This window comes from Cinclus cinclus, chromosome 1, assembly GCF_963662255.1.
Source record: "Cinclus cinclus chromosome 1, bCinCin1.1, whole genome shotgun sequence".
In the NCBI taxonomy this organism is placed as follows: domain Eukaryota; kingdom Metazoa; phylum Chordata; class Aves; order Passeriformes; family Cinclidae; genus Cinclus; species Cinclus cinclus.
The window spans coordinates 62,786,271-62,812,717 of record NC_085046.1 but is presented as its reverse complement, the minus strand read 5'-3'; the positions used below and the strand labels follow the sequence as shown (position 1 = coordinate 62,812,717).

The following is a 26,447-nucleotide window of genomic DNA, read 5'->3' as shown; positions in this document are numbered from 1 at the left end:
ACTAAATTTTTGTTTTCCTTAGTCAAAATTGAACCCGTAGGAGTGGGATGCAATTTGGATGTTCTTGAGTGACAGTAGTTTGGTATGTGCTTATTTATAAAAAGTTGTGAAAATGAGAAATAAATCACAGAAGAGTGTCTGCAGTCTTATTCTAGCTCTAAATGCACAATATCTGACTACAAAGCAGTTGGATGCTGGCAAAAAATAAAAATACTGAGTTCTCATTTAGATACATGTAGGTGGAGTGCACTTCTTAAATTTTCCTGTTGAACATTTTGAGGAAGCATGATCTTTCTGTACACTAATTTTTTCTAAAAGGAAAAAAATCTTGTTCATTGATGGTTGCAGTGTCTTTTAATGGTTAATGTACATGTATTAATCCATAAGCTGTCCATTTAACTGATGTTGGTTTTGCTGAACAGAAATTCAGAAATTGGTTTTGGCAGGATGAATGGAGAACCCATTGAAACAACATAACAGCTGTATCCAAGTTTACTAGAAAAAAATCCTAATCTCTTATTTGTTTTTTGGTGAACAGGAATTCAGAAATTGGTTTTAGCAGGAAGAATGGGAGAAGCCATTGAAACAACACAACAGTTGTATCCAAGTTTACTAGAAAGAAATCCTAATCTCTTATTTGCATTAAAGTGAGTCTTCAAATTATACAGATGTGTGTTTATAGATGGCACAGTACCTTCTGAGACAAGACAGTTACTCATTTAAAGCTTTCAGAGAAATTTATACAAAGTTAAGCAGCGCTTTTAGAAAATGTGTATATTTCACTTTTTTATGCTCTTCTTATTTGCTACATGTTTAACTAGGTTTTGTCATCGAGGTCCTGGTTTGCAGCATAATTCACATCTCCATGTAGACTTACTCTCTAAAACTAAGTTCTGTAGTGTTTTTAATGAATTTTAGTCCATTTGGGTGTCAAGTAAAACTTAAAATGGAAACTGATTCAGTAGCACGTTCAAGAAGGTTAAGAATCTTGATGGCATAAGTTAGTCTGTTCCTTCAAAGGGGTGACTGACTTTAAAGACCAGTTTAAATGAACTGTTTCATTCCATGCCACTTTGCTAGAAACCTCTGGCTTAAACTATGGAAATTCCGTAATCCCAAAGAGTTCTCTTGGCTTCCCAGGCACACAGTAGTCACCTTCATTCTGGCATTTTTACTTGCCAGCTGCACTGTTCTCCAGAATTTTGTATCACATTGTAGTGTTTGAATGTGGAAAAAACTGTGTTATCTCCTCTAAGAACAAAGCACTTTAATTTTATGTTCATTTAAATAACTGGGAATGTGTTTGAAGTCTGTCATGCTCAAGTGCTGAACAGAATTCACGTGACAGTACTCCAGACTTACCACAGAATTAACAAAATGCGAACATTTTGATGAAAGACTTCACTCAATAGCATCAATTGTATGTTATCTTTTTCTCAATCTGTCTTTCTAAATTTTGCCTGTTCTATTAAGGCTATTAAAGCATAAAGCAGGAGTTCTGAGCTTCTTTAAAGTCCATAATAAAACCTCCTTATCTAAAATGAAATTGACAAAGAGCAACAGCCTCTAAAGGGAAGGTTTGTATGGGAGTTTACTTTTCAAACTGTTTTCTAGTGCAGGTGTTTAGTGTTAAGAGTTACCCTTTAATGCTTAATGGTCCAGACAGTCAAACTCTCTTCTCATTTACTTTGAGAGAAATGACAGATATGACAACATAATAACATATCTTTTTCAAGAAATAACCTTGCCCCTGCCAATAAAAGAAAGCAGTTAGAACATGAAAATGTAGTTTTAACTCTCTAAACGTTGAGGACTTAGTGACAAAGGCTGTCCTCCAAGAATAATATTCCTGTTCCACTCCCTCACAAATCTGTAATTGTGTATTTTTGGTGGAATGCTCCAGAGCTTATTGATGATTGGGTTACTGACATCCAGCATTTTGTTGAGTCAGACTTGTTCTATATTTAACACTAAAATGAAATAATTGCTATCGTTGGTAATTTGAAATGTGTAAATGGTTTTATTAGCTTAACTTTTTGCCTTTTGTTTAGGGTGCGCCAGTTCATAGAGATGGTGAATGGTACAGACAGTGAAGTGCGGTGTTTGGGAGGCCACAGTCCAAAATCTCAAGACAGTTACCCTGTTAGCCCACGGTCATTCAGTAGTCCTAGCATGAGTCCGAGCCATGGAATGAATATTCACAATTTGGCAACAGGCAAAGGGAGCAGCACACACTTCACAGGTAGGTGCACGTGGAGGACATACCACACCTCATGGATTTTTTTTTTTTTTTAAATTTAAGATTTTATGCTTAATGCTGTGTGTAACAGTAAAATTTGAATAATTAAAATACAGTGATTTACAGTCACTGGGAAAACCAGAACTTTCATTGCATAATTTTTGCATGTGCTCTTGGCTTTGCTTCTTGCCAAGTAGGTTGCCACCAGTTTCTTCCCTCTGGGAGGCGGAAAGTTCTGACATAAATTTCTGTTGTCCTTTTGATGATAATTTATGGCTTGGGCAATTTGTTTTAAATCCACTAAATGGTGTATATGATCCATTTCCTGTGTTGTTGATGGAGAAGTCAGAATAGCTGTGGTTGAGCAGGAAACACCAGAAGATGGGTGGTATGGTTGAGTAAAAGACATGCTGCTGGCAGCCACGCTTCAGTCTGCACAATTGAAACATTTCTTGGAGGATTTAAGTAATGGGAAATCTTCAGTGGAAAGCTGTGAATATTCAGAGCTGCCCCCAGCTTGTGGGGAGATCCCCATGCCTTCCAAAACACCCCTGCTGAGAGGAAGCTGAGCATGTTAAAATGGTGCCTGAACCTTAGTCATCCTTGAAGACTAAGACTTTAAAGGTAGCAGAGACCATCAACTTTCACTTCTGTTTTATTTCCAAATCCAAACTGGAGCTGATTGGGGGCGCTTTATTTTTTTTTTTTTTTCTCTCTTGGGTGGTGTGAAAAGTCAGTGCAGCCTGGCCATGAGAGTAACTGCTGCCCTTGGAAGGACAGCAGTTTTGCTTTTCTTTGTGTCAAGAGAGTGCCATCACATGTGTCAGTGGAGAGCTACTCAGATTTTGTGGTTGTTCTTCAGGTGGTTTTCAGGATGTACTGTAGAACGTACCTGTAACTTCCGTAATTTTGAAAATAGAGGCAGGTTAGTGAATGTATTATTAGAATTGATGTTTGGGATTCTGTAACTGGCAGCAGCTCTCTTCTTTACAATAAGCCCTTCCAGTGACCTGTTTCCATTTTAGAACATTACTAGGGAGGTCTTGGTTAGATGGAGCTGGCAATTATGTGTTTGCTTTAAATGGTAGTTTTCCTGGTATATATTAGAAGGGTCAGACGAGATTTTAGCTAGGCATTATAATTTCACAGCATAATTTTATGTGTTTCACAGTGTAATTTTATTTAGCAAAGCACAATATTAACAATTAAAATAATTACATGGTGAAGGAGGAAGGCTGTATGTAAGTGTAGCAACATGCAAAGTATTCAGCACTGAATTCTACTGCACATTTATCAAAAGAATTGTGTGACCAGGAATTAATGATGTTTGCTTCCATTTGTTATGATTACAGTGGCCTAGAAAGGATTTTCTGAAAAACTCTTCTGCATTAGTGCAGTTTTTTATTTTACTGGTATATTAGTAGAACTGGAAAAACCTTCTTGTGTCTGTGTTCATACTTGTTAAATAATGCTTAATTTCCGCACTCTAGAAGCCTTAAAGATTCAAGTACCTGAAACATGGAGGTGAAGTACTTGAGTTTGTGTGACAAATTTAGCATACTTGTTCTTAGTCAGTAACACTACACTTACTCCATTTTTTCCTGCAAACATCTGTAAATGCCACTTTATGACTACAATTGTTAAAACTTTCTTGCAGGGTTTGAAAGTAGTTGCAGTAACGGAGTAATATCAAATAAAGCGCATCAGTCTTACTGTCACAGTAAACACACAACCACCAGCTTGAATGTACCAGAGCTCAACAACATAAATGTATCCAGATCACAGCAGGTTAACAGCTATTCCAGGTAAATGAACTTTAGGTGCTTCTAAATCACATTAAGGCTTGTGTTCTCCATGTGTTTGCATGGCAAGGAAGAGTTTTCAGTGGGATTTGATGTGATTTACCCCCTTCCCCCCCCCCCCCCAAAGACAGTTGAAATACGTGTAAGGAGCCAACAGCTTGTGATAACTCTGGTTATTTTGACACTTCAAGCTCAGTAAACCTTTTTCTTCTGTTGGGTTAAAGAAGTGCAGTGGACAAAAATAAATTACCTTGCTTGTTGCTGTGGTCAATTTTGAAGTTGCATACTGAGGGTTAATTCGCTCTTTGGCACTTGGGATTTTAATTGAAGCCACTGATGCTGATTTAAGTGTATTGCACACAGGTAATGAAAAGTTTTCCAGATACTCTCCATTTGTGGCAGTATGTGCAAAGTAAACACAGTTGAGATGCGTATGAAATGTGGATTCCCTTTCACTGGTATTCCCCTCCTGGTATTCACCAGGATTGTTTGCCTATCCAGTCACTGTCATGAGTGCAAGTGCATTCAGTTCAGAGAATGAAAATCAATCTGTTAACCAGGGTTAATATGGTTATTCATAACCAGTACATGTTAAGCTCTGGGTTGCATGGATGCAGCAGAATCTAATTCAGTGTGAAATGCACCATCACTCAGCTGCATTGTCTAAAATGGATTCCCAAAACTTACCACATAGGATGTGATGATGGGGTGGTCATGACCAAAAGTATTCTAGTTGAATAGTGATAATTGAGGTAAAAAGGTAAGAGTAACAATTTACTTTTTAACTTTCCACCATTTCTATTTGCATCAGCGGTTGCCTCTGCCAAAAGGCCTGGCAGTGTCCTGGCAACTTGGAGATTTTTCATGGAGGAAGACAGTTCCTTGGCTTTGTTTTTGCCCAGTCAGAGAGGCCTTTTGGTTTCCTTCTTCAAAGGAAGCTACGTATTCTTGGTTGCTTAGAAGCAAGATACTAAACTTCCAAACGGAATCTATTTGGTCTTAACAGAGGTTTTAGGTTGCTGTTCTCTATGATGGAAGAGGCCAGGATGCAACTGTCAGCAAAGCTCAGTCCCCAAAGCCATGCTGGCATTTTCTAAAAGCACTTCTGTGAGCTGCTTTGAGCACAGGGTGGTGAGGAGCTGAATGCTCTGCATTTGCCACTCAGTGTCTCTTCAGTGTTCTGCTTTACTCAGCATTTGCTTTGGGATTTTTTTTTTTTTTGTTCTTCCTCTCTCGTTTCATAGAGTAAATAAGAGGAGAAGGCATTTTTTGGAAATAATTAGTTTCCTAAATATGGTATTTTCAAAATAGGATGTATATTTATTCATTTTTCATTTATAAATATTAACTATATTAAAAAGTGGGAATATATTTTCTCAATGCCTTTTCTTTGGCTGTCTCTACATACAGTTATATGAACAAGGCAATAACTTCTTGGTGTATATTTAGAAAGTGTTTTATTCCTCACTCCTGAATAAAAAGGACATGTTTAATTTTTCAGCATCGTAAAATAGTATTTTACTGAAAACTCATGTTGAGACAGCCTTTAAACTTTGCATGGTGTTCTGGTGTCACCAGTCCCTATCAAAGAAACTCTGGTCTAGCTTGGTCATATTTAACAGCAGCTTTTCAGTAGCTGAGATGAGGAAATACCATTATGAAGTTGTAAAGATAACCTGAGTACTTAAATATGAGTAAAACTTGAATTTAATTCTCTCTTTTCAGCAATGATGTAGACATGGAAACAGATCACTACTCCAATGGGGTTGCTGAGACTTCATCCAATGGCTTCCTAAATGGTAGTTCTAAACATGATCACGAAATGGAAGAATGTGACACAGAAATGGGTCTGCAGTGATATTTCTTACATTTTTATTAAGTGATGGCAACAAGGTTATGTTTTTACTTGCAATGCTTCCCAACTTGAAAATTAGGGTTACTGGCTCAAGTCTTAATTTTTTGTTTGTTTGTTTTGCTGTTACTAGATGTAAGTTCTAAAACCACTGATTTAGGCGGTCCAATATCAGTGTGGGAACAGGGGAAATGGGTAACTCATGGCTACTGAAACTAGCATTAATTTCTAAGGAAGTACCTTTGAGAAGAAAGACCTAGTTGTGTAGCACCTTGCATTTGAATTGGGAAATTGCTTCTCCCTCTTCCCATTCATGACTCTCATGGCACACTTTGAGCTCCACAGTAAGCCTACAAATTCTAAATATTTTATATTGAAATGCAAAGTGCTGATATGTAATGCTCAAGAGCTTTATTTAGGAAACGTGAAGAATGAAAGGGTTTTTTTTTCCCATGTTTTCCATCAAAAAAAAAAAACTATTTATATAGTTAAGAGCTAAAAATTAACTTGATGCTGGTGACAAATGAGTATTTAAATGCCCTCTGCTTGCCCTTTGTGCAGCTGCAGAATTGGTACTCAAACAATTGGTTTAAGCAGATGTCAGTTAATGTGTAGTTTAAATGAAATGTGAAACTGGAGACCTTCAGAATGCAGCAGCGCGTGCAGAGGTCTGTGAGCGCTTCCCAGTTCCGGGGCATGTGCTGCTGCTGATCCTGCAGCTTTGCTGGGAGATGCAGGTAACTGTGGAACAGCCAAATGTCGCTCTGTTACAGCCCTGCAAGGAGGAATGGAATGCAGGTTGCCAGACTCTTTTCCTTGCGTTAAGCTCTGAAACTGGATAATAACAAGACCTTACTTCTGTGACAAAACCCAGAGAAGGTCCTCACTCTCTTGCAGCCTTTTCTGCAGAGACTTGCTGTGACAGACATGCAGCAGCTGCACAGGGCAGAGTTGTGTTTTTTGTAATGGAGTTGCCTCCTGCCTTTGGAAAGTCGTGTCCTAGATTAGGCTGAGGTAGGGACAAACACCACTACTTGAAGACTTACGAGTGCTTCACCTACACTGTTTACCTTCCTCCCCCAGTTTGAGTCTAGTGGTTTTTCATTTTTTGAAATATTTATATATTCTCCTTAGTGCTGTGTATGTACGGTTAAGTAGACAGGTATATTCCAGAGGTGATACACTTATATCTAAGGGAAAAAAAAGTGGCCAGTTAAAAATCCTTTTTTTTTAAATAGTAATCAAAATATGTCATTAAATAGCAGTGTTAAAGTCAGAAAGAGGAGTGGATTTGTAACTGAAGAGTCTATCAAAATGCTGTATTTAAAAACTTGATTCCATTGATGAGAAAAGACAAGGGATCAGATTTTTCAAAGAAGCCAAGGGTTGATTTACTATTCATAAGCTGCACCAATATCTTTTAAAATCACTAATATTGGGGTGTATTGTAGGAAACAGTAAAGAAATCAGTTGTAGTGTCCTGCTTGATTGTAAAAGAAGCCTGAAACACCCAAATGATTAAGATAATGTGTTCTGTGAGGAGTATGAACAGTCTGAATGACTGTCTTACAGCAGAATCCACCATGGCTGTTGAGGAATTTTGGCATTTTTTTACCGTCTCTTAGTTCCCAATTTGGTGTATCTTTAGAAATGTGATGCCAGAGAATTAATAAAGTTAGAACTGTGTGGACTTCCATTGTTGTTTTTTTAATTCCCTTAAAAGTTTAGGGTAAAATCTGGTTTATCTTCTAGTTAGTTTAAAATTCCCCCTTGCAAATGAACAGCCTTTGCCATTAGATCACCAGGTCTCTTAAATGTTTTATGTGGAGCAGTTCCTCAGTGCGTGGTGCAGGAGCCCGTGGGGACAGGGTCTTTGGGTGACCTGCTCTGTCTCTGGGCAGGCAGCTGTGTTGGAGTGGAATCAGGGCAGAGTGTGTTGATCCATAGGTTGTTATCCTCGGCTCTGTCAGTGGTGATGATGATGATATCGTTTCTTTAGAAGTAGATTCGAGTCAGTTAAGACGCCAGCTATGCGGTGGCAGCCAAGCAGCCATTGAAAGGATGATCCATTTTGGAAGAGAATTGCAAGCAATGAGTGAGCAGCTAAGAAGAGAATGTGGCAAAAACACAGTGAATAAGAAAATGCTCAAGGTATGTTTAATCTTTTTGTAAAGATGAATAACTGTGCTGCCCATCAGGAACTTTCCACAGCGTGTTGTGCTGGAATACTGTTCTGCTTTAACTTGTGCCATTTTTCATGTGTCTCAGAGCAAGTGTTCTGGTCAGCTCTGGTGTAGCACTATCTTCTTTTTGTCTGTGTAGCACATGCACAGGAAGATAATTTTGTGCTGTTACACAGTTAAGCACAGAAATTAATTTAGCACTTCCCTTTCTCTCATTTGTGACCACATTAACTTGGCCTCTTGGATCAAAGTAGTTTTTGTCTCCAATGATAAATGAATTGCAAGGACATTGGTAGAGATGCCCAAGATGTGCTGTCATTAGTACTCTGCATGTTAATTAGTTTGCCTTGATTTGAGATTGCTTTGGAAAAGAATTCTCCTGCCAAAGACTACATGCAGTTTTCAGTCTGTTTTGTCTTACCCCATCGCTTAGTAAAATAATGCTACCTTTTGCCTTGCTCTTGGGAAAAAATTATTAAATGGAACAAATCCTGTCACAATTTCTTTCTATCTTTTTGTTTTGATGGACACTGACAGCTTTTTGTTTTGATGGACACTGACAGTCACCTTTGTGATTCTGAATCAAAATAGGTGAACAGAATAGCCTTTCTTTTCACTAGTAGCTTGTAGCTGTAGATGTAATAAAAGTAATCTTCCCACAGGATGCATTCAGTTTACTTGCATATTCCGATCCCTGGAGCAGCCCTGTTGGAAATCAGCTTGACCCCATACAAAGAGAACCAGTGTGCTCTGTGCTGAATAGTGCAATACTAGGTAAGTGTGGCCTGCTGGCTGCCCAGGGGGCTCGGGGTGCTTCCCCCTTGTCCCACACAGGTGACCCTGCTGCTTGCTCCACCAGCAGGTAAGGATAGCAGTACAGGGTACACTCTTCTAGGAAGAGAGGGATAGTTTTGGAGGGTGTGTAAAATAACAGGTACTTGTCTGCTGTTGTAGTTCAGAGCAAAAATGGGCCTTTTCAGTAGTGGTGCTGTGCATGGTCACTTTGTTGCTCCTGCTTTGTGTCTTGCTCTAAGAGCAAACTCCACAAATTAATAATTTAAGTAGTTTAATTGTCAAGTTTTCAGTATATCGTTACAAAATGATTCGGGTATTTTAACTGCCACTGTGATTCTTTTTCAGAGACTCACAATCTGCCAAAGCAACCCCCGCTTGCCCTCGCCATGGGACAGGCGTCACAGTGTCTAGGATTGATGGCCCGGTCAGGAATTGGATCCTGTGCGTTCGCCACAGTGGAAGACTACCTACACTAGCTATGCATTTTGAAGGCCTGAAAGGTGTTGTGGCATATTCAACATGGAAAGCAGACCAGCTCTGCTGACTGGAATTTGGAATTTTAATTACGTACTAAGGACAAGTCTGTCGCTTTATGTTGCTTCCTAGTTTACAGCATGATGCAAATGATTTCTAACTTAGTGTTAGGAGAAGATTTCCATCTTTAAACCTCTTAGACAACTAAGAGCTGAAAATATCACTGGTAACGTCAGACATCCAAATTGACAAGTACCAATCCTTTGAACGATTGTCCAAAACAAACCAAAAATCCTGCTACCTTGTGGTGGGACGGAAGAATAGAAAACATGGATGTATTAGCATGTGGGTGATGTAAACGTCAAGCAGGATGACTTGCCAACCTCCACCCCCATTGTTACATAGTTCAATCAGTGTAATTTGCAAAATGCAAATGGTTTGGATATATAGTGTTGATGGGAAGAAATGATATTTTTTAATGTGTACTGTAAAACTTGAATTACTCAGGAGCTGAGTGAATATGTTTGTTGCTACTTACAATCCCAACCTGTTGATCTTAGTAGTTTTTTTGTTTTAACATGGTCTTTTCAACTTTGTTTCCTTGTTTAACTACAGACAGCTTCTGTTGTGTAGGCTCACCAGTTTAACTGTTGTATTATAACAGTATTACATGTCAACACAGTGTGGTTATGACCTATTTATATAAAAACCAAATATTTAGTCAATTTACAGTCTTAATTTAATCTTTGTACACCTTGCATTTTTAAAAGTGCTTAAATAGTACTATATTGCAATAAAATGTAGTGATATCATAATTAACCAGCCATTAAAAACTTACATCTACATCCACGGTAGCATGGACGTGTATGCTACATTGTCTCGTTCTAGAGCTCTGTCCTAGAACAGGATTCCTGTGGAGACCTGTGAGGGAGGGGGAGTGGCTCATCCCTCCTGCCTGGGCTGCCACTTCCCCTCGGGAGCTGGGCTGGTGCAAGTGAAGGGCTTTGCTGTGTTTTTGGCACACAGTGAGTGTAGCTAACAGTGGAGGAAGCTACTCAGGACTCCCTGCAGATGGGGAAGATCCCTTACTGCTGGAAAGTAATCATCAGGCTGGAGAGAAGGGGGGGAGCCGATTTAATGATTCTGCTCTAGAGTACAGCCTTTCCTTAGAGACACAAGGCAGTGAAGCAGCAGGATTAACTGCCTTCTGTAAGGAATGCAGCCTCCACAAGAGTAGGTACAATATTGCTTATCTTTATTCTCTGTAAGGGTACTGCCTCATGGAGGCAGCTTCAGCAAGCCTGGTCCTAGCACCAGCTGTTCTACTACAGTGACCTGGCTGCTCTGTAGCTTCCCCAAGAACTTCTGAAAGGGGAAGAGAACAGGGAAGTCTGAGCAGGCACAGCTTGGTGCAAGTGATGATGAAGGAGGAAAGAACACCTGTTTTGTACTGAGATCAACTGTCACTAAAAATCCTTAGCAGCATCTTCTGAAAAAGCTGTCTTCAGACTCCACTTTTAATCTGTGTTGCCAGCCAATGTTTCTTAAACCTTGCTGCTTTTTCCTTTTTATCTTGCCCTTTAAAAAAAAAAAATAGCTGTTAGTTACTATTTTTTTTAGCCCATGTGCTGGAGAAGCAGCAATCCCTTGGCTGCTGCAGCATTTCAGAACAGAACAACTACCTCAAACACTGATAGACTTCATATTTTATATGCCCCCAGGTACATTCCACTGGCAGGAGTGTCAGTTTGCACCAGGCTCCTGCAGGAGGGTGGGGAAGGGGTACAGTAGTGCTCTCAGTGATGCACAGATGGAAAGCAGACCTTCCTTGCCAAGGATCAATAGCTTTTCCCTCTGGTGTTCATGAGCCTCACAGACAATGTGGGTGTCAGATTGTCCCCATCCATTATGGAAATGAGGAGAAATGTATGTTCCCTGTGCTCACATAGATGTTCTGGGATCTTGGTATCCCGGCTTATAAAGTCTGAGAAGCATCTGAAATGCCTTCCAACAGGTCAGAGCCTGGAGGCTGAAACAACAACTTCAGCTAGTGAAGTATTTATTTCACTGAGCAGCCCTGGCTCTAGGACAAAAGCTGTCCCTTAGCATACCAAAAATGAGGTAATTTTGAGGTAAAATTCTTTCTGTACTCACCCCAAGACTTGTCCACAAACTGAACTGCAGCTTTCTTGACTGGGGCTTTCTTGTTTGCAAGGGAAAAAAATTCATTTGCTGAAATGGAGACAAGTGTTAATCACCAAGTTGAAGCCAGACAAGGCTCAGTGCAGAGCCAGCCAAGCAGCAGTGCTTACCCTGTACCCGGTTGGTGTGTGGTCCATAGAGCTGAGCATTTAGGAAGTCTTTGGCGAGCTGTTGGTGGAGGCCTGTTACACTGTGGTCTTTCAAGCACACGGCCATGTAGTTCCCTTTTGTCCTAGTCAAAGAGAGATGTAAATCCCTGTAGCATGGTTACAGGATCCAGAACAGACAGCACAGTCAGCGCTTCTGTCAAGCTTTGCTACTTGAGCACAGCAGTAGTCGGTGATGGTTTCTGATACTCCAGTGAGCTATGTGGCAGTATTAAAAAAAATAAAAAGCTGGACCAATACTCTCAAGCTGTGTCATAATGCCTTTGTGTGCCCTGAGTAGTTACCGTGGGTGTCCTGAGCTCATCCTACCAGGAGCTAGGGCAATTATTCTCTAGAGCCATCAGTGACAAAGAAATAGAGAGGAGAGAGAACAGACTGAAATGCAGGAATTCGGTGCTCAACCACCCCACCTGTAGCAGCACACAACACAACGTGTACTGCTGTGCTTACAACTGCCCAGCTACCTCACAACAGTTACATATAGGTAATATGTCAAAATTATATTTTATTTATTTATATATACATATATATATATAAAAGTATGCTAAACCAGAAGATATTAAAGGCGCTTTTAGCACATAAATACACTTTCAATCAGATGAAGGATGAGGGCACATAAAGTGCAAAAGAGGGTACAGCCATGCAGTGACAGAACATGCTGTGATGCCCCTTCCCACATTCCCACACCAGGCAAAATCATCTCTTCTTTCCTACCTGGCACCCTTGCTCCTCTTGCCTTTCTTCTCCTGCACTTTGGCCTGCCCTTCGTCCAGCGGTACAGCCTCAGCTTCAAGTTCTTCACCTAGAGTAACTTACAAATGAAATTTTCCAAACATTACAAATCAAACTGGTCAGTGAAACAGGAGCAGGACCTAAAACAAGCAGCATTTTTCAGAAGAACTGACTAGGAAGAAGAGCTGTAAGAGGGAGGGAAACAAATATGTTCAGGGGAGCAACCTGAAGTACTGCTAGCCAGCTTTCCTCTTCCTTGGCATCAACAAAGTGGGATTCACCATGGGCCAAAAATTCAATACAACATAACAGCTATGGGTAACCCATAAAGGGAAATCCAGATCTGGCTTTAGTCCCTTCATTCTTACCTCATCTCTTTGTAATGCCAATACAACGTATCTTTTTAAAATAAAGGCAAGAAAAAGTAGCAGTTACATCATACTCACTATGTGAGGTTTGGAGGAGATAACTGTTTAAATAAAAGATTTTTTGTGAAGTACTTTGAAATACAGATGAAAAAGAAACAGCAGTCACAACCACTCTAGACTCTTGCTTTTGTACTTCTGAGTTTGAAAAAAGTTACTTAATATTCTACAGATGCTACTGAACTGGAGTTTGATATGTAAAGTATTGAGGCAATTTAACAACTCTACCCAGGAATAGCCTTTATAACTTAAACAAGGGCTAAATATTAATCCACATTTGGAAATCCTTGCTTTTTCTGCTGTAACATCTGCCCGTGATTTCTTTAAACACTTCAGGCTATTTAACTGAAATCACCATACAAGAAATTACTTCCATAGAAGGTGTAAGAGTTAGACTGAATCTGACTTTAGATTTTCCCTCAGATATTTATTTTCCTTGGGAAAAAGAGTCTGGCTAGTCTGTTCATGCTTAAGACTTGGAGAAGGTCTCTTCACCAGAGCTCCCCATTGCAGCTCTAGCACAGGAATGAACTCCTGAAGTACCAGATGTGCACCACCTCATTAGCAAAGCAAGCTGCAGCATACCTGGGTCATCTGCCTCAGCTTGCTCAGCGGGCCTGGGGAGCAAAGGGAAGGCAACAGGTTACTCTTCAATTCCCACTCCCTTTGTTTACCCAAAGCCCATTTCTAGTCCCGCCTCCCAAACTAGGACCAGAAGGGGCTGCCCTACGGGTGGGAGATAGGGAGATCCCAACACCCACCGCCGCCTCCCCTGGCACCCTCACCGTGTGGACACATCCTGCAGTTCCTGCAGCTCCTGCAGCACAGCCTCGGGCAGCAGCTTACGCTTCTGTGGGGGAGAGGGGAGTCAGGCGGGCACGGCCCCTGCCGGCACACGGCCAGGGCCCGCCCGGAGCCCGGCGGGGGGAGCGCGGTACCTTCTGCTCCGCGAAAAGCTCCTGGTGCCGCCGCCGCTTCTCCTTCAGCAGCTCCCGGTGCCTGCGGGGAGGGAGGTGGGAGCCACCGTCAGCATTCCATGGGGAGAAAGGGGGGATTACTGACGAGAGTAAAGGAAGGCTTGGAAGGGCAAAGGAGGTGGTGAGGAGGGGCAAGTGGGGGGATAAGGGAGAGATGATAGGAGAAGCGAAAAGGACTTAGACGGGTGAAGGGGTATAAGGGCTTAAGGGTGGGATAAGGAGGATGAAGGGGCCGGGGAGGCATAAGAGCGGTGGTTCAGTACGAAGGGAGATAAAAGGAGGAAGGGAGGGGGAAAGGAGGCAACAAAGGGAAATAAGCAGGGCTAAGGGAGGGGAAAAGGGAAGGGTAAGAGGAGGCAAGCGGTGTGAGCGGGTAAAAAGTGGAATAAGAGTAGGGTGGAGGGGGGTTTACAGAGATAAGCGAGGGGATAAGGGGGAGGCAAGGGGGTGAAAGGAGAGAAGAGTGGGGCAAAGCGGACGGGGTAGAGAAGGGAAGCGCTGGCATGAGAGCCGCCGTTCGAGAGCAGGAGGCCCCGGCATGTCCGCACCTCCGGGCCGCTTCCCCCACGACCTTCCACTCGGCCTCGGCCGCCTCCCTCGCCACGCCGAAGGGCACCTCGTCCGGGGCCTCGTCCGCCTCGTCCTCCGAGGAGGAGGCCGGGCTGGCCAGCGGGGCGGGAACCCTGCGCTTCCCCGCGGCCGCCGCCTTCGCCTTCTGCCGGGGCGCCATGGCCGTGCCGCCCGCCCCGGAACCGCTCCCGCCTTCCGCCGGGGAATGCCGAGCTCCGGGACACCGCCCTACGCCTCCCGCCCCGCCCCGCGGGATTCGCGCACGCACACAGACATCACTCGGGAGGTGGCCGCTACCGCCGCCCCTTTATTGCCCTGAGCCCTGAGTCCCGCCGCCGCCTCCGGCCCGCCCCAGCCCCGCGCTGGACCCGCCGGGCCGGGCCGCTCCCGAGGTAATCCCGGGGCTCAGGAGATGATCTCCGTCTCGTGTCGCGCCAGCGCCGGCGGTAGCGTGGTCCCGCAGGGGCCCGGGAAGTGGAACCTGGAAGAAAGCGGCAGGTGTAGGGCGCCAGCAGCCCCCGGCATCCCTTTACCTGACGAGTCTGGCAGGGGGACGGGAGGGAGGGAGGAGGAGGAAGAGAAAGGGGTTTAGGCCTTGTGGGGTGTAGGGACAGACTTCAGCCTCACCCTTTACACCATACGGTTTGTGTCTTCAGTGAAAATCCAACCACAGAAGAAGAATCCTCTTTTCTTACAAACAGAAACTTAATATTTCGAAAGGGTTTGGGGGGTAAAGCTAGACCGCATTTGTGCAAACCCAGCGTTTCAGCAGCTGGACGCAGAGGGCAGGATGGAGGGCACTAAAGCCTGTTTGCCTGAGCAGTGTTACCTGAACCTGTTGGTGGCAGGAGTGGGTTCCATGTTGAACTCCGCAACTGGGACGCCTCTGGCCGAGACCTGTGGGGCGAACATGGCCGCAGGATACACCACGGACGAGGTCCCGACCTGCGGGCAACGGGACAGAAGTCACAAGCGTAGCAGGACAGCGCTCAAACAGACCAAACCTACCCAACCCCGAGGTGAGGGCCCTTCTCGCAACACTGCATGTGCACTGAGGCCTGGGAAATCCCTACAGAAATGAAACCGAATCAGTAGCTCTGATTAGTGTCACTGCACATGTAGCTATTTAACTTAGCATAACAATCAGGAATTGTTTCTCTGGTGCAGCCCAAAGAAACCTGTTTGTAGCTGTAGATGGAAAAAAAATACCAGAAACAAAATGGCACACTTTGTCTTCAGGAAAAAGAAAAACCCAACATAACATTCCTTCCATTACTTGAGGTCATTCTGTAAATGGAAGACAACAGTCTAAACAAGTGTTTTGGTTAGGGATATGGAACCTATATGGCAAGTAAACCACCTCGCAAAAAAGCAGCACATTATAACTTAAAACTTTCTTTTTAAACTGAGCATCAAAATAATTGTATTTTTCACTGTCTGAGAAATTAGAACCATAGAAGGGTTTGGATTGGAAGAGACCTTAAAGATCATCTTGTTCCAAGCCCTCTGCCATGGGCAGGGACACCTTCCACTAGACCAGGTTGCTCAGAGCCCCATCCAGCCTGGCCTTGAACACTTCCAGGGATGGGGCATCCACACCTTCTCTGGGCAACCTGTGCCAGTGTCTTACCATCCTCACAGTAAATAATTTCTTCCTATATGTAATCTAAACCCACTCTCAGTTAAAAGCCATTACCCCTTGTTCCTGATGAAGTGTTCCCTCTCTGTCTTCCTTACAGGCCTCGTTAGGTACTGGAACGCTGTTCTAAGGTTTCCCAAGAGCCTTCCCTTCTCCAGGCTGAACAGCCCCACTCTCAGCCTCCCTTCATAGGGAAGGTGCTCCAGTACTTTGTGGCTCTCCTCTGGACTTGTTCCAGCAGTTCTACGTCCTTGTGCTGGGGGCACCAGAACTGTGCACAGTATTCCAGGTGGGGTCTCACCAGAGCAGAGTAGAGGGGCAGTAAAATTCAACAGCCAAATAACATTGTCTAATCTCTAATCCCTGTGTACCTGTTGACTTCTGAGTAGTCTGTGTATATTTTCGAACTGTAAGGTCTTTTACTGTTTTGCACTGGACACCAGAGAGTCACACTGGGGCTTTTAGTTCCCTCAGGAAAGCACAGATGCATCTGCTTTACCCAGAAGGTGCCACATCCTTAGCATGGCCTCCCTGCCACGCAGGACAGGCAAGGAAAGCACCACTCACAACCAAGCAGAGGTCACAAATATCCAGCTCCTTCTCCACCGCCGTGAGCACACCGGGATCCAGGGCCTCGCCAAACCACACGACGTGGGGCCGCAGGAGCCCATTGCAGCCATCCTCCTCACACCTGTTCAGACACCACAAAGGAACAGCATCACGCTGCTGACGGGGCACTTCAAGCTGCAGAATGGCAAAGCACTTCTCATTCTTGCTTGGGCAAGTCCTACCTGCTGTCATTCTCCTTCACAGCCCTCCGCACACCCTCAGCTACCACGTGCTGGACAGAAGGCAGCTCATTCCATGCTACACACATGCTGGAAGTACACATGTGCTGCATGATCCCATGAAAGGGGTTGCTGAATTGTTGTTCAGCACAGATACTTAATTGTGTCTTCCCCTTACTCAGCTCCTGAAATGTGTGGAAGGTAAAACTTGGCCTCTATCAGCTTTAACAAACTGGCTAACAGGGTTTTAAGGAGAAAATGAACCAAAAGAAGCATTGTGCTAGTCTCTTTTTTCCTTAGGAATCAGATGAAAACTGTGGCACCTTTTTCCATCCACAACTAGCAAAGGCAAAGCTTCAGGCAGTGTAAAAAAGTATCATGGCTCATTCTGTGCCTGCCAGGGACAGAACCCCAGTGTATCAAACTAACAGTGGGTGGCACCTGCAAAGTTAACAAAACTTGCTGCAATTCTCCTACTGCTTCACTTACTACTAGCCCCCATGGATTTGGGCATGTTTCATCTTGGTGCTCAAGTACACAAACGTCCGATGCTTTTAGCACATGGTAACTTCTGCATATTCCTTGTCTGATGCCCCTGTAACTTTAGACTCAGTTTCCTGGGGCAGAGTTCAGGGTTCTTTGTCTCCTCTGAAATGTCCTTCCAAAACAACATTAACAGTAACATGAAGCTTTGAGATGCACAAAGCCTGAAGAGGTAACAGCCCAAACAAAAAAGTGGTCCATACGTACTGAGGAAGGTCTTCAACTGGAATTGCAGCATCTTCTGTGTCAGGATCTGGAGCCCTGTAGTTACAAAATGGAAATATATGTCCAGCTGTACAAAACGTACTTTATATATTAATGAAAACATTCTCTGAAAACCTTCATATTCTATAAAGCACATCCTACAGTCAAGGCATCTTTGCAACTTCAGCCAACTTCAAACACCTACTACAATCCTAAAATACCACACACAAGGCAGGCAGGAATTTGTCCAGAATTGTCCTGGAGCTGAGCAACTGTAATAAGCTGGCCAAGACTGTCAAAGACACAACAATTATTTATGTAACTATCTAAAGGTCTGGTGAAATGTAAAGGGGGAAAAAAACATCCTAAAAAAATCTTTTAAGTCTGGCCCATTCCCCTGCTCACTTCCTTTTTTAATGGTGAAAGAAAGAATGGATTACCCCTTCCCAGCCAATGCGGGGCAGATTGGGCTCTTGTAATTTGCAGCAACGTTTCCACAGCTGGTGCACCGAGTTTTAAATAAACTACCTGGAACACACAAAGAGGAAACATCAGGGATTAAGTGATGGCTCTGAGGTGTGGCTGTGCAGGCAAGTGGCTGTGTTTATCCTGGGCAGCCTTTATTTACAGACCTTGAAGGCTGCACTTGGTGGGTAATTTACTACAGGAAAGCAACAGCAAAGACAGGTCCCACTGTGTCACCTTGTTCTGCCTCAGGACATGAGTAATACACAGTCCATAACACGTTTTGCAGGAAAGTAATAATTTAAAATATCACCGAGAGAGATTATTTCTGTTTATTGTTTTTCCTCTTACATCAGAAGCATTTTCTTAAAAAAAATGCCATATGTTCAAGACCATTTTGCTTGATGCAAAACTCTGCTCCCAAAACTTCTGTAGCATTACTAACATGCTGTGGATGTGTGCAATATAGCCAAGAGGTCAAATTTGTGTCAATTTTGTAAGGAATACAAATAACCAAAATGAAACTGTTGCCAAGGCTTCATCATTGGGTTCACAACTGCAAAACAGTTTGTGCAGGTTTCCTGTGTCCAAAGCACAAAAGTGGTGGGAAATCCCATTTACACCTTTAGTGATACTCGAGTTAAAAAGCATCACAGTGCTGGAGGACTAGGATGGGTCTTTGTCCTGGGAGACTTCCAGCCTGTGGCAGGGCCTGAGGAGTGTAGAAATGAGTAGGGTCACCTCTAAGGATGGAGAAGGGCTTCTACACCTTCTTTCTCTCCACACCTGTACATTTCCTCAGATCCCAAAGCCCCATGACCCCCAGGTGCTGCACTTGCCTTGTGCTCCTCTGGCACTTTGCATGAGTAAGCAATGCCACTGACTGCAGGGAAGAGAGGGGAAGGGCCACTGGCTGCAGGAAAGAAAGGTAAGGGAATCTCAGTTGTTTTCAGTCTCTTTGTCCTCTGGTAGCCAAGGACTGCACAAGTGAAGACAGAACAGGACAGAGTGAAAGCACCAGGGCTGGTGAGGCCAGGCTTGCCAATACACCCTTTATTTATGTAGCAGTCTGACACCACTGCTACCCCACAGTGAAAACCATGGGGATTCTTTTCCCCTTTTCTAAGTGAAATCATCCAGGCATCACAGCCACAAGAATTCAAGTGGATCTGCGAAAAACTGCAAGCAAGAAGGGAGAACCAGTTCCTGTGTACTGTCAGAATCCATTAAAAACAGAAAGATGGGATTCTGTGATTCTAAAGGTGAGGAATAAAGAGGCTACGAAGTACCTGAAACAACTTCAGAAAGAGAACAGGGTGTTATTGTAAATACCTTTATGCAAGTTATTATAATTTTAAAGACAATATTCTTTTCTTGCTGTACTTATCCTGCTTTCCCTTCTTCCCACTCCCCATCCTGGGTTTCCTGGCCTGTGGCAGACATGTGAGCCAACTCTTACCGTGAATTTCTAAGAGGTGCTTGGTGCCTGCCTTCCTGTGCAGCTCATCAATGTTCTGAGTGATGACCACAACGCTCCTTCCTTGCTTGCTCAGACGCTTCTCGCACTCCGCAATGGCGATGTGGGCTGGATTGGGATGTTTGCTCAGCATCAATTCCCGCCGGTAATGGTAGAATTCCCACACACGGGAAGGGTTGCGTGCAAAAGCCCCTGGAGTAGCCAGCTCCTGCAAAAGACATAACAGGTCATCCTACAACAAGAGTCCTTTCCCCGGATGAAGCCTGCTGGACCTCTGCCATTTATACTGCTGCCTGCATCACAAGGTCGTCAAAAGCGGATTATTTATAACCAAATGCAGTTGATAAGGATATTGTTCCAAAGCCCTTACAAGGGTGACAAGTCAAAGTGTCAGGTCAAAAGAGGAAATAACTTACAGCAATACTGTGGTACGTGGGTTTACACTACACTCCAACTGTACTCTGTGCTGCCCTACTGAACTATTAGGAGCTTACCACAAAGCAAGACGAGATATTCCAATGCACACCCCTTTTTTGGCACCCACAACTCTCTTTTCCACAGCAGCTATAACTCTCAGCATCATGTGAATATATTTCTTTTGCTAAGAATTTATTTTCTGCTTTCATATAAGTGTAACACAAGCCAAATTACACCCATTGTCAAAACCAAAGTCTAATAATATCTTGCATTTTGTGTGCAGGTAAAATTGAAGCTGCTTTTCAGAATAACTTGAATTTTGCCTTATCTTTCTCAAAAACGAGGTGCAGCTCAGTCCAGTGCCCCAGTGCACAGTTCTGCTGACACAGAAATACTGAATACAAGTTTGTGATGTAGTAGGACCGGGCATTTATACACATACATCCTTTATTTGGTCATTGAATTGAAAGAAAAATTGAAAGAAAATAACCTCATCTTTAGATTTAAACCAGTGTAAAAAACTCTCTAACACTTTTTTAACTTCATCAGATCTTTCAGGAATGCTGTAATTAAAAACCACAAAGAAAGCAGGTGTCATTGCAGCATTTGGGGTAGCAGGTACTGACAGCATAACAGCTGCTTGAAACACCTGCAGCACCAGGCAGGATGAGACTCTTGAGGGCCCCACAGAACTGACACTGTTGCTGCTTTCAGCTGTACTCCCAGTGTGTGTTCCCACCTCCTCTCCCACCCCTGTGGCTCCCAGCACTGGCAAGATCATTCCAGCAGGAGACAGACCCTGTGGGAGAGTTAAAGAATCTGGCCCAAAATAAAACAAGTCCTAAAGCATTTTGAAAAGGTGTTATGAGACACCAAGATTAAAAGAAAACAACCACTCTCTATTGTCAGCTCTGTTTTTGGTCCACACAGTAGGAAAACAGTGAGGGTGTGAAAAGATGAGCAAACAGCTGAATTGCAGGAAAACAAGGATGGTAGAAACACCCAGAACTGCCTGCAAGAATATTGTTTTTCCCAAGCAACTGATAAACTGAAGGACAGGAGCAGTTCTCCAAGGGGAGCAGATCCCCAAGGGCATGGGGAAGAGCTGCAGAGGCAGCTGTAGGGAGAGCTCTGTCCCTGCTGCACTGCCATGGGAGAACTTCCACCCTCTTCCCCCAGCTGTTCCTGACCCTTCACGGTCAGCTGTGCGACGGACAGAGAGGCACAGCTGTGCAGACAGCACCAGTACCTACCTGGGCTTGCCACTTTCTCCAGAAGCCTCCAGCCCCTCTGAAGGTGGGGACGCCGCTCTCGGCACTGACACCGGCTCCGGTGATGATGGCAATGTGCTTGGCTTTGGCAAACACCTCTCGGAAATCAGCCATGTCTGTGCCAGGGCAGGGAAAACAAGGAGCTGTTCAGGGGCTCGCACCCTGACCTAAGAGGCCACACTTACGCATTCAGAAACAGCTTCTGTACATGCCTCCCATGACTTCAGTTTAGGAACATCAACTGGTTCCTGAGCCTCTGTATGTTGGAATTTAAAGGGCAGTTCCTGGAGATCCTCAAAATATGTGTCTGAGCAAGTTCAGTAGGGCAACATGTGCTAAATGTGATTCTAGTCAATACTGGAAAGGCAGAGTCTTTAACCAAAACCCCACACTAGATGCTGCCCCAATAATAACTGTTACCACAACCATGCAGGAACAGTTTACTTTCTAATTGTTAGGTAAGATCCTGAGATGAAAAGAAATACATTTGTTTTGCTATTGTTTTTTGTTTGGTTTTCTTTTTCACGAAGTACCACCTTCAAAATAAAGGTAATTTGGGAAAACATGTTTTCTTTTGAGGCAATTTTCCTGTTTTCTAGGTTTGCAACTGTATTTTATGTCTTTAATGTGTTATTCCCACCATTTTCCCCTACACAGTAAAGTAGTTGGGGAAAAATACAGAAAATTTCCTTTGCCTTTTTATGTGAGTCAAGATCAAAAAGGAACAGGTTAGCTGCAGACAGACCAAAAAAAATCTCTTACAGTTTATCTCAGGTTAAAATCACAAAATGGCTGAGGTGGGGAAGGACCTCTGGAGATTGTCTTGTTTATCCCCCTCTGCCTAAGCAGGGTCAGCCAGAGCAGACTGCCCTGGACAGTGTCCTGTGGGGTGGCTTTTGATATCTTTATGGATAGAGACTCCATACCCTTCACTGCTACATGGGCTCATCACTGGCTTAAGGCAAAGATGATGCCTACTGGATCCCCAGGGACATTCCTGCTCAGCTGGTCACCCCAGCCTCTCCTAGTGCCTGAGGCTGTTTCTCCCCAGGGGCGGGACTCTCTGGAGTATCACTCTTCCTAGCTTCATATTATATGGAAACTTGCCAAGGATACACTCTGGTCCATCATCCAGATCATTAATGAAGATGTTAAACAGCCCTGGCCTCAGTATGGACTCCTACAGTATCCTACTAGTGAGCAGCCTCCAGGTGAACTTTGAGCTGCTCGCCACAACCCTAATCCTCACAATATACTAGGTGGTCTTTCAAACAGATACCAAAACAACCAAAACATTCCCCCCCCCACACACAAAAAGCTCTCCCAAAAGCAGGTAAGTTCCTGTAGGGAGAAAGAGCCACTGGAGAGGACCCAAGACCCACAGCACAGAGTCACCAGACTGGGCAGAGAATGCTGATATTCTGATGCCCCACCTGCTGTTGCAAACCAAACCTCACAGGTCCTGAATGTGTAAAGCTCAGGCCAAAATCCCTCCCAGCCAGGTCTCTGACAGCAGCCAAACGCTGATGCTGAAGGCAGCAGAAAAAGCAAGTTTTACCTGACATTAGTGGGGTTGCTACTGTACCCGTGTGCAGTTTTCAAGTTAAGGCACATTCTCAAATTGAAAAACAAAACCGAAATACCTCCAAACAAGCAAAAAGAGAACAGCTACAGCTGTTAGCCTGAACAGGGCTCCTGGGCACCCAGTTCCTGAGCTATTACAAATGCTAGAGGCTCATTCTCGTACAAAGAAATGAGGAATTATTCTTATACTCATTAGGATTATGAAAGGGAAGTGCAATTAACCATTGCATACTTATGTGCATAAATTATAAACACTAAAAATGTGTTTATGCTGCATCCACGCTGACTATGAGGGGTTTTGGAACTATACAGAATACAGACAATAGGAAGGTAATTTTACTAGCTGGGGGACAAAACAAGCAGCTTCACACCGTTTCAAACATTTTGAATCAAGCCATGGATTTCACCTAGCACATGAAACCTTCGAGCACTTCGAATCCACCTTAAAAACCTGTCCGGGGTGCTAAAGCAAACGCGTCTTACTTGAACTAGGACGGGCCATTTCCACGCAAAACTTCTGTTTCTTTGAAGACGCGGCCTTAAGTCCACAATGCGCTTGAGAAATCAACCTTCTAGCGGCAAGTTGAAAGAGACACATCAGGATCCCTGGGAAGTGTTTCACCTGGGGAGAAATAAATCAAACATAAGCGGCCCAGCCAGGGTGCGTATTTCTGCCAGCTTCCTGTCAGGGGCTCTCCTTGAAACAGCAGGCGCGAGTGCTCGTCGCGGCTTCCTCCTGCACCTGCAAAACACGGAACCATCCCCAACCCGAGACCCTCGGGCTGCGATCACCGCTTTTGCTCAGAACCGGGGAGATCAGCCCTGCTACAAAGCACGGCTTTCGGCCCACACTCGACTTACGCGACGCCTCCGATCTGCGCTGCTAACCCGAGGCAGCTCCCAGGACCCGGCTGCCCGCCGGCATTTCAAGAAGCGGAGGGCAAAGCAAAGGACGGAGACGGTCGCCTACGTGCATCTGCCAGCCCGCAGAAGGGCGAAGGGGACAGCGAGGGCGGGCGGAGCCTCGACGAAGGGGAGGCGGCGACCGCCGGGCCCTCAGCCCGGCCCTCACGCAAGCCCCGGGGCCGCAGGTTTCGCGGTCCGCCCGCTGCGACTGAGCCCGCTCGGCGGCGGCCGAGCCCGAGCCGTGCGGTGCCGCACGTCCCGCCCCGGGCTGCCGGCAGGGCCGGGCCTCGGCGCCGCTCCGCCCTCCCGCGGGGACGGGGCCGCGGTGTTAAGGCGGCATGGAAGGGGGGATGGAGGCGCTGGAGGCAGTCGCGGGGCGATTCCCGGCCTTGCGCTGTCCCTGCGGCGTGCTGGAATGAGACGCAAATAGGTCAGGAAAGCTGGACGGCTTTCCAGCGTCATCCCTCTCTGCGGTCCACGTTTACGGTTCATGGATGAAAACTCCGCTGCACTTGGACAGCAATTTTTTTTTTTTTTATTTTTTTTTTTTTTTTTTTTTTTTTTTTTGAGAAAAGCTGTTTTTAGCTTTTTGGTTTGCTGCATGAAGAAGGCAGCGCCTGCTCCTCTCATCCAGCCGCCTCCTCTCCACCCTTCCCCAGCAGCCTTAAATCATTACGGACCTTTTCAGTCACAGATTTTGACACATTTTTTTCCCCCCTCCTGCAAATTAGCAGCTAAGCAGATGAAGAGCCCCCCAAAACATGTCCCCAAAGAGGGGAAAGGCTGGAGAGCAAATCCCACCGTGCCCTCTCAAGCCCAGCCCCGGGGGCAGCTCCTGTCTCCCACCCCTGTTGGCACGGGACGGGTCACCTGAGCGAGCTCACCTGAGGGCAGGGCCGGGAACACCCATGGAGCTGCTCCCAGGGGCAGGCAGCCGACGTTCCCCTCGTTACACTGCTCCGTGGCATTTGTTGTTGTTTACGGACTACCAGCACTTCGTACTCTGCCTCCAGCTGCAAACTCGAAGGAAGCCTTTGGTGGGGGAATGTTGCCACAGCGAGTGGTGCTGACTAAACCATTGTGCTGGTGCTTGCTGGGCTGTGGCAGCTGCTCCCTGAGCACTCCGTGTCTCCATAACGGCATGCACGCTCAGAGAAACAGCACATCATAAACTCAGGAAACAAGGTGAAGGCCAGCAGGATCGTACTTAGCATTCTAAAGACCCTGATGGTCAAAATCCATTAATTCTGTGCAGACTAGGGAACAAACAGGATGGCAGGTTTGTTAAATGAGGGATTGGCTCTGCATAACGTTATTGGTGTATTTTTTTTTAAATTGAGATCTTGCTACAGACTGTACACTGTGCTTATTAGACAGTGTATTGTAGCTGCTAGTTAATATTAAAAAGATAAGCAATTCGCAGTTGCACTACCACCAGGATCTTCTTCCACTCTGAATCCAAAGATCAAGACTGCAAAATCCTAGTCTAACACCGTTAACAGGAAAAAAATGATTCTGTTTATGTACCAGAGTTTTGAGGACCACATCAACTAAAAATCAAGCACATCAATTTTTCCTTTTCCTATCGCATCACTGCACTTGTTAGCTGTGCTCCTTCTAACTTTACATCAACCCAGGGCAGGGCACGTTACCATGCAAGATTTGCAAAAAGTACAGGTCTTTTAGTAACAGCAGAACTCACGATGGCATAGGTTATGTGAAAAGGGTACAGAAGGACACAAGGTTGGTTTGCTTTGTTCTCTTGGGCATATACATATTGTCAACTCCAAGAGCACAGTTATCCCAGTGTTTCTGAAGTAATCAATAATGCATTCTGTATTCTCAGCAGTCTTGAAACAGTGAAGAGGCCAGCTGATGCTGGCTGATGCTAGCCTGGTGCAACTACTGAATGTGTGCCAAAAGAAAATGGCCACATTGATTTTCAGAACTGTGTGTAGTGGACAAATATGGACAAATACAGTTGATGCCAATGTGTAAGTAAATTTCCTAAAAGTTCTATAAAAAGATTAAAGTGACATCCAGACTTAACTTCAGGACACTGGGGTGCTTGGTGTTGATGCATGGCAGTGTTCCACAATCATCTGTGCCTGATAAAATAATTCTGCATAAAATCTTTTTCTATTTCAGTAGCTTCCTCCAGCAGCAGCATCATTGATGCAGTGTGAGCAACGCTAGCTGGACACCAGAAGCATGAACTGTTCTGCAAAGATATGCATTTCACTAAAATCAATTAACACAGAAGAATCCTGTCTTAGAAGGGACAAAATCCATGGCAAGGGCAAATGCACTACACTTCACAGTCCCTCCTTTCACTGCCTCCCCCAGCACACTGCCCTCCCAGCTGCCAAGGGTGCTGCAGGCATCTGAGGCCTTTATATATTTAGCAATGATCCACTCTTGTCTGTCTTCCAGGTACTTGTCCCATCTCCCCTTGACCCGCATGATTCTGTTCTCCTGCAGGAGTTCCCCACCTCTGCTGCCTCTCCTGAGAGGGACTGGAAAAGCAGAAAGTGAAGAATGTGTATCCACAGGGGCTGCTGTTCTCCTCTGAGGCTCAGTGGTAAAGATGGGTTCATTCCACCCAGTCTTCCACTCCAACCACGCTATCCTTCATAATTTTTACCAAGTCCTTTGCCTTCATAATTTTTACCAAGTCCTTTGCAGCTGAGCAGCACCAGTTAGAAACAGCTCCCTCTTTGAGCATGAAGCATAAT

At 44.6% G+C, this 26,447-nt stretch overlaps 3 protein-coding genes across 5 annotated transcripts in view; 1 reads left to right on the top strand and 2 right to left on the bottom strand.

The window, feature by feature from the left end:
- RANBP9 (RAN binding protein 9) overlaps positions 1 to 9,355 on the top strand; it is a 37,906-nt gene extending 28,551 nt beyond the window's left edge. The window contains exons 8-14 of the mRNA XM_062515424.1: positions 539 to 647; positions 2,052 to 2,242; positions 3,897 to 4,044; positions 5,767 to 5,888; positions 7,893 to 8,044; positions 8,739 to 8,850; positions 9,217 to 9,355. Of these exons, the coding sequence (XP_062371408.1) occupies positions 539 to 647; positions 2,052 to 2,242; positions 3,897 to 4,044; positions 5,767 to 5,888; positions 7,893 to 8,044; positions 8,739 to 8,850; positions 9,217 to 9,347 (965 nt within the window). The 3' untranslated portion in view covers positions 9,348 to 9,355. The remainder of the gene's footprint in view (positions 1 to 538; positions 648 to 2,051; positions 2,243 to 3,896; positions 4,045 to 5,766; positions 5,889 to 7,892; positions 8,045 to 8,738; positions 8,851 to 9,216) is intronic.
- Positions 9,356 to 10,784: 1,429 nt separating this feature from the next.
- Positions 10,785 to 14,728, bottom strand: NOL7 (nucleolar protein 7). Its single transcript, XM_062487652.1, has 8 exons — positions 14,397 to 14,728; positions 13,810 to 13,870; positions 13,657 to 13,721; positions 13,457 to 13,488; positions 12,429 to 12,525; positions 11,658 to 11,779; positions 11,500 to 11,577; positions 10,785 to 10,923 (listed from the first exon to the last, which is right to left on the bottom strand). The coding sequence occupies exons 1-8, from the start codon at positions 14,576 to 14,578 to the stop codon at positions 10,850 to 10,852; spliced, it is 711 nt and encodes a 236-aa protein (XP_062343636.1). The 5' UTR covers positions 14,579 to 14,728; the 3' UTR covers positions 10,785 to 10,849.
- Positions 14,572 to 24,658, bottom strand: SIRT5 (sirtuin 5). 3 transcript variants are annotated; one of them, XM_062487472.1, is made up of 9 exons: positions 23,668 to 24,656; positions 23,290 to 23,428; positions 21,205 to 21,338; positions 19,517 to 19,742; positions 18,033 to 18,120; positions 17,596 to 17,649; positions 16,625 to 16,748; positions 15,248 to 15,363; positions 14,694 to 14,899 (listed from the first exon to the last, which is right to left on the bottom strand). In XM_062487472.1, exons 2-9 carry the CDS (start codon positions 23,402 to 23,404, stop codon positions 14,824 to 14,826), a joined length of 933 nt encoding a protein of 310 aa, XP_062343456.1. In that variant the 5' UTR covers positions 23,405 to 23,428; positions 23,668 to 24,656; the 3' UTR covers positions 14,694 to 14,823. The 3 variants fall into 3 exon arrangements, 2 of the variants coding, with proteins under 2 accessions (XP_062343368.1, XP_062343456.1); XR_009932954.1 differs by having other exon boundaries at positions 14,794 to 14,899; positions 15,046 to 15,363; positions 23,668 to 24,658; XM_062487384.1 differs by lacking the exon at positions 18,033 to 18,120 and having other exon boundaries at positions 14,572 to 14,899; positions 23,668 to 24,658.
- Positions 24,659 to 26,447: the final 1,789 nt, after the last annotated feature.

Excerpts from the sequence above, each read along its gene's own strand:
- NOL7 (XM_062487652.1), bottom strand. The coding sequence starts at position 14,578 with ATGGCGCCCCGGCAGAAGGCGAAGGCGGCGGCCGCGGGGAAGCGCAGG. Across the intron at positions 11,780-12,428 it reads AAGAGGAGCAAGGGTGCCAG|GACAAAAGGGAACTACATGG; the intron begins GTAGGAAAGAAG and ends CTCTTTGACTAG. Across the intron at positions 11,578-11,657 it reads ACACACCAACCGGGTACAGG|CAAATGAATTTTTTTCCCTT; the intron begins GTAAGCACTGCT and ends TCTCCATTTCAG.
- SIRT5 (XM_062487384.1), bottom strand. The coding sequence starts at position 23,404 with ATGTGTCTCTTTCAACTTGCCGCTAGAAGGTTGATTTCTCAAGCGCAT. Across the intron at positions 19,743-21,204 it reads GGAGAAAGTGGCAAGCCCAG|GAGCTGGCTACTCCAGGGGC; the intron begins GTAGGTACTGGT and ends TGTCTTTTGCAG. Across the intron at positions 17,650-19,516 it reads GCACCTCTTAGAAATTCACG|GGCTCCAGATCCTGACACAG; the intron begins GTAAGAGTTGGC and ends TTGTAACTACAG.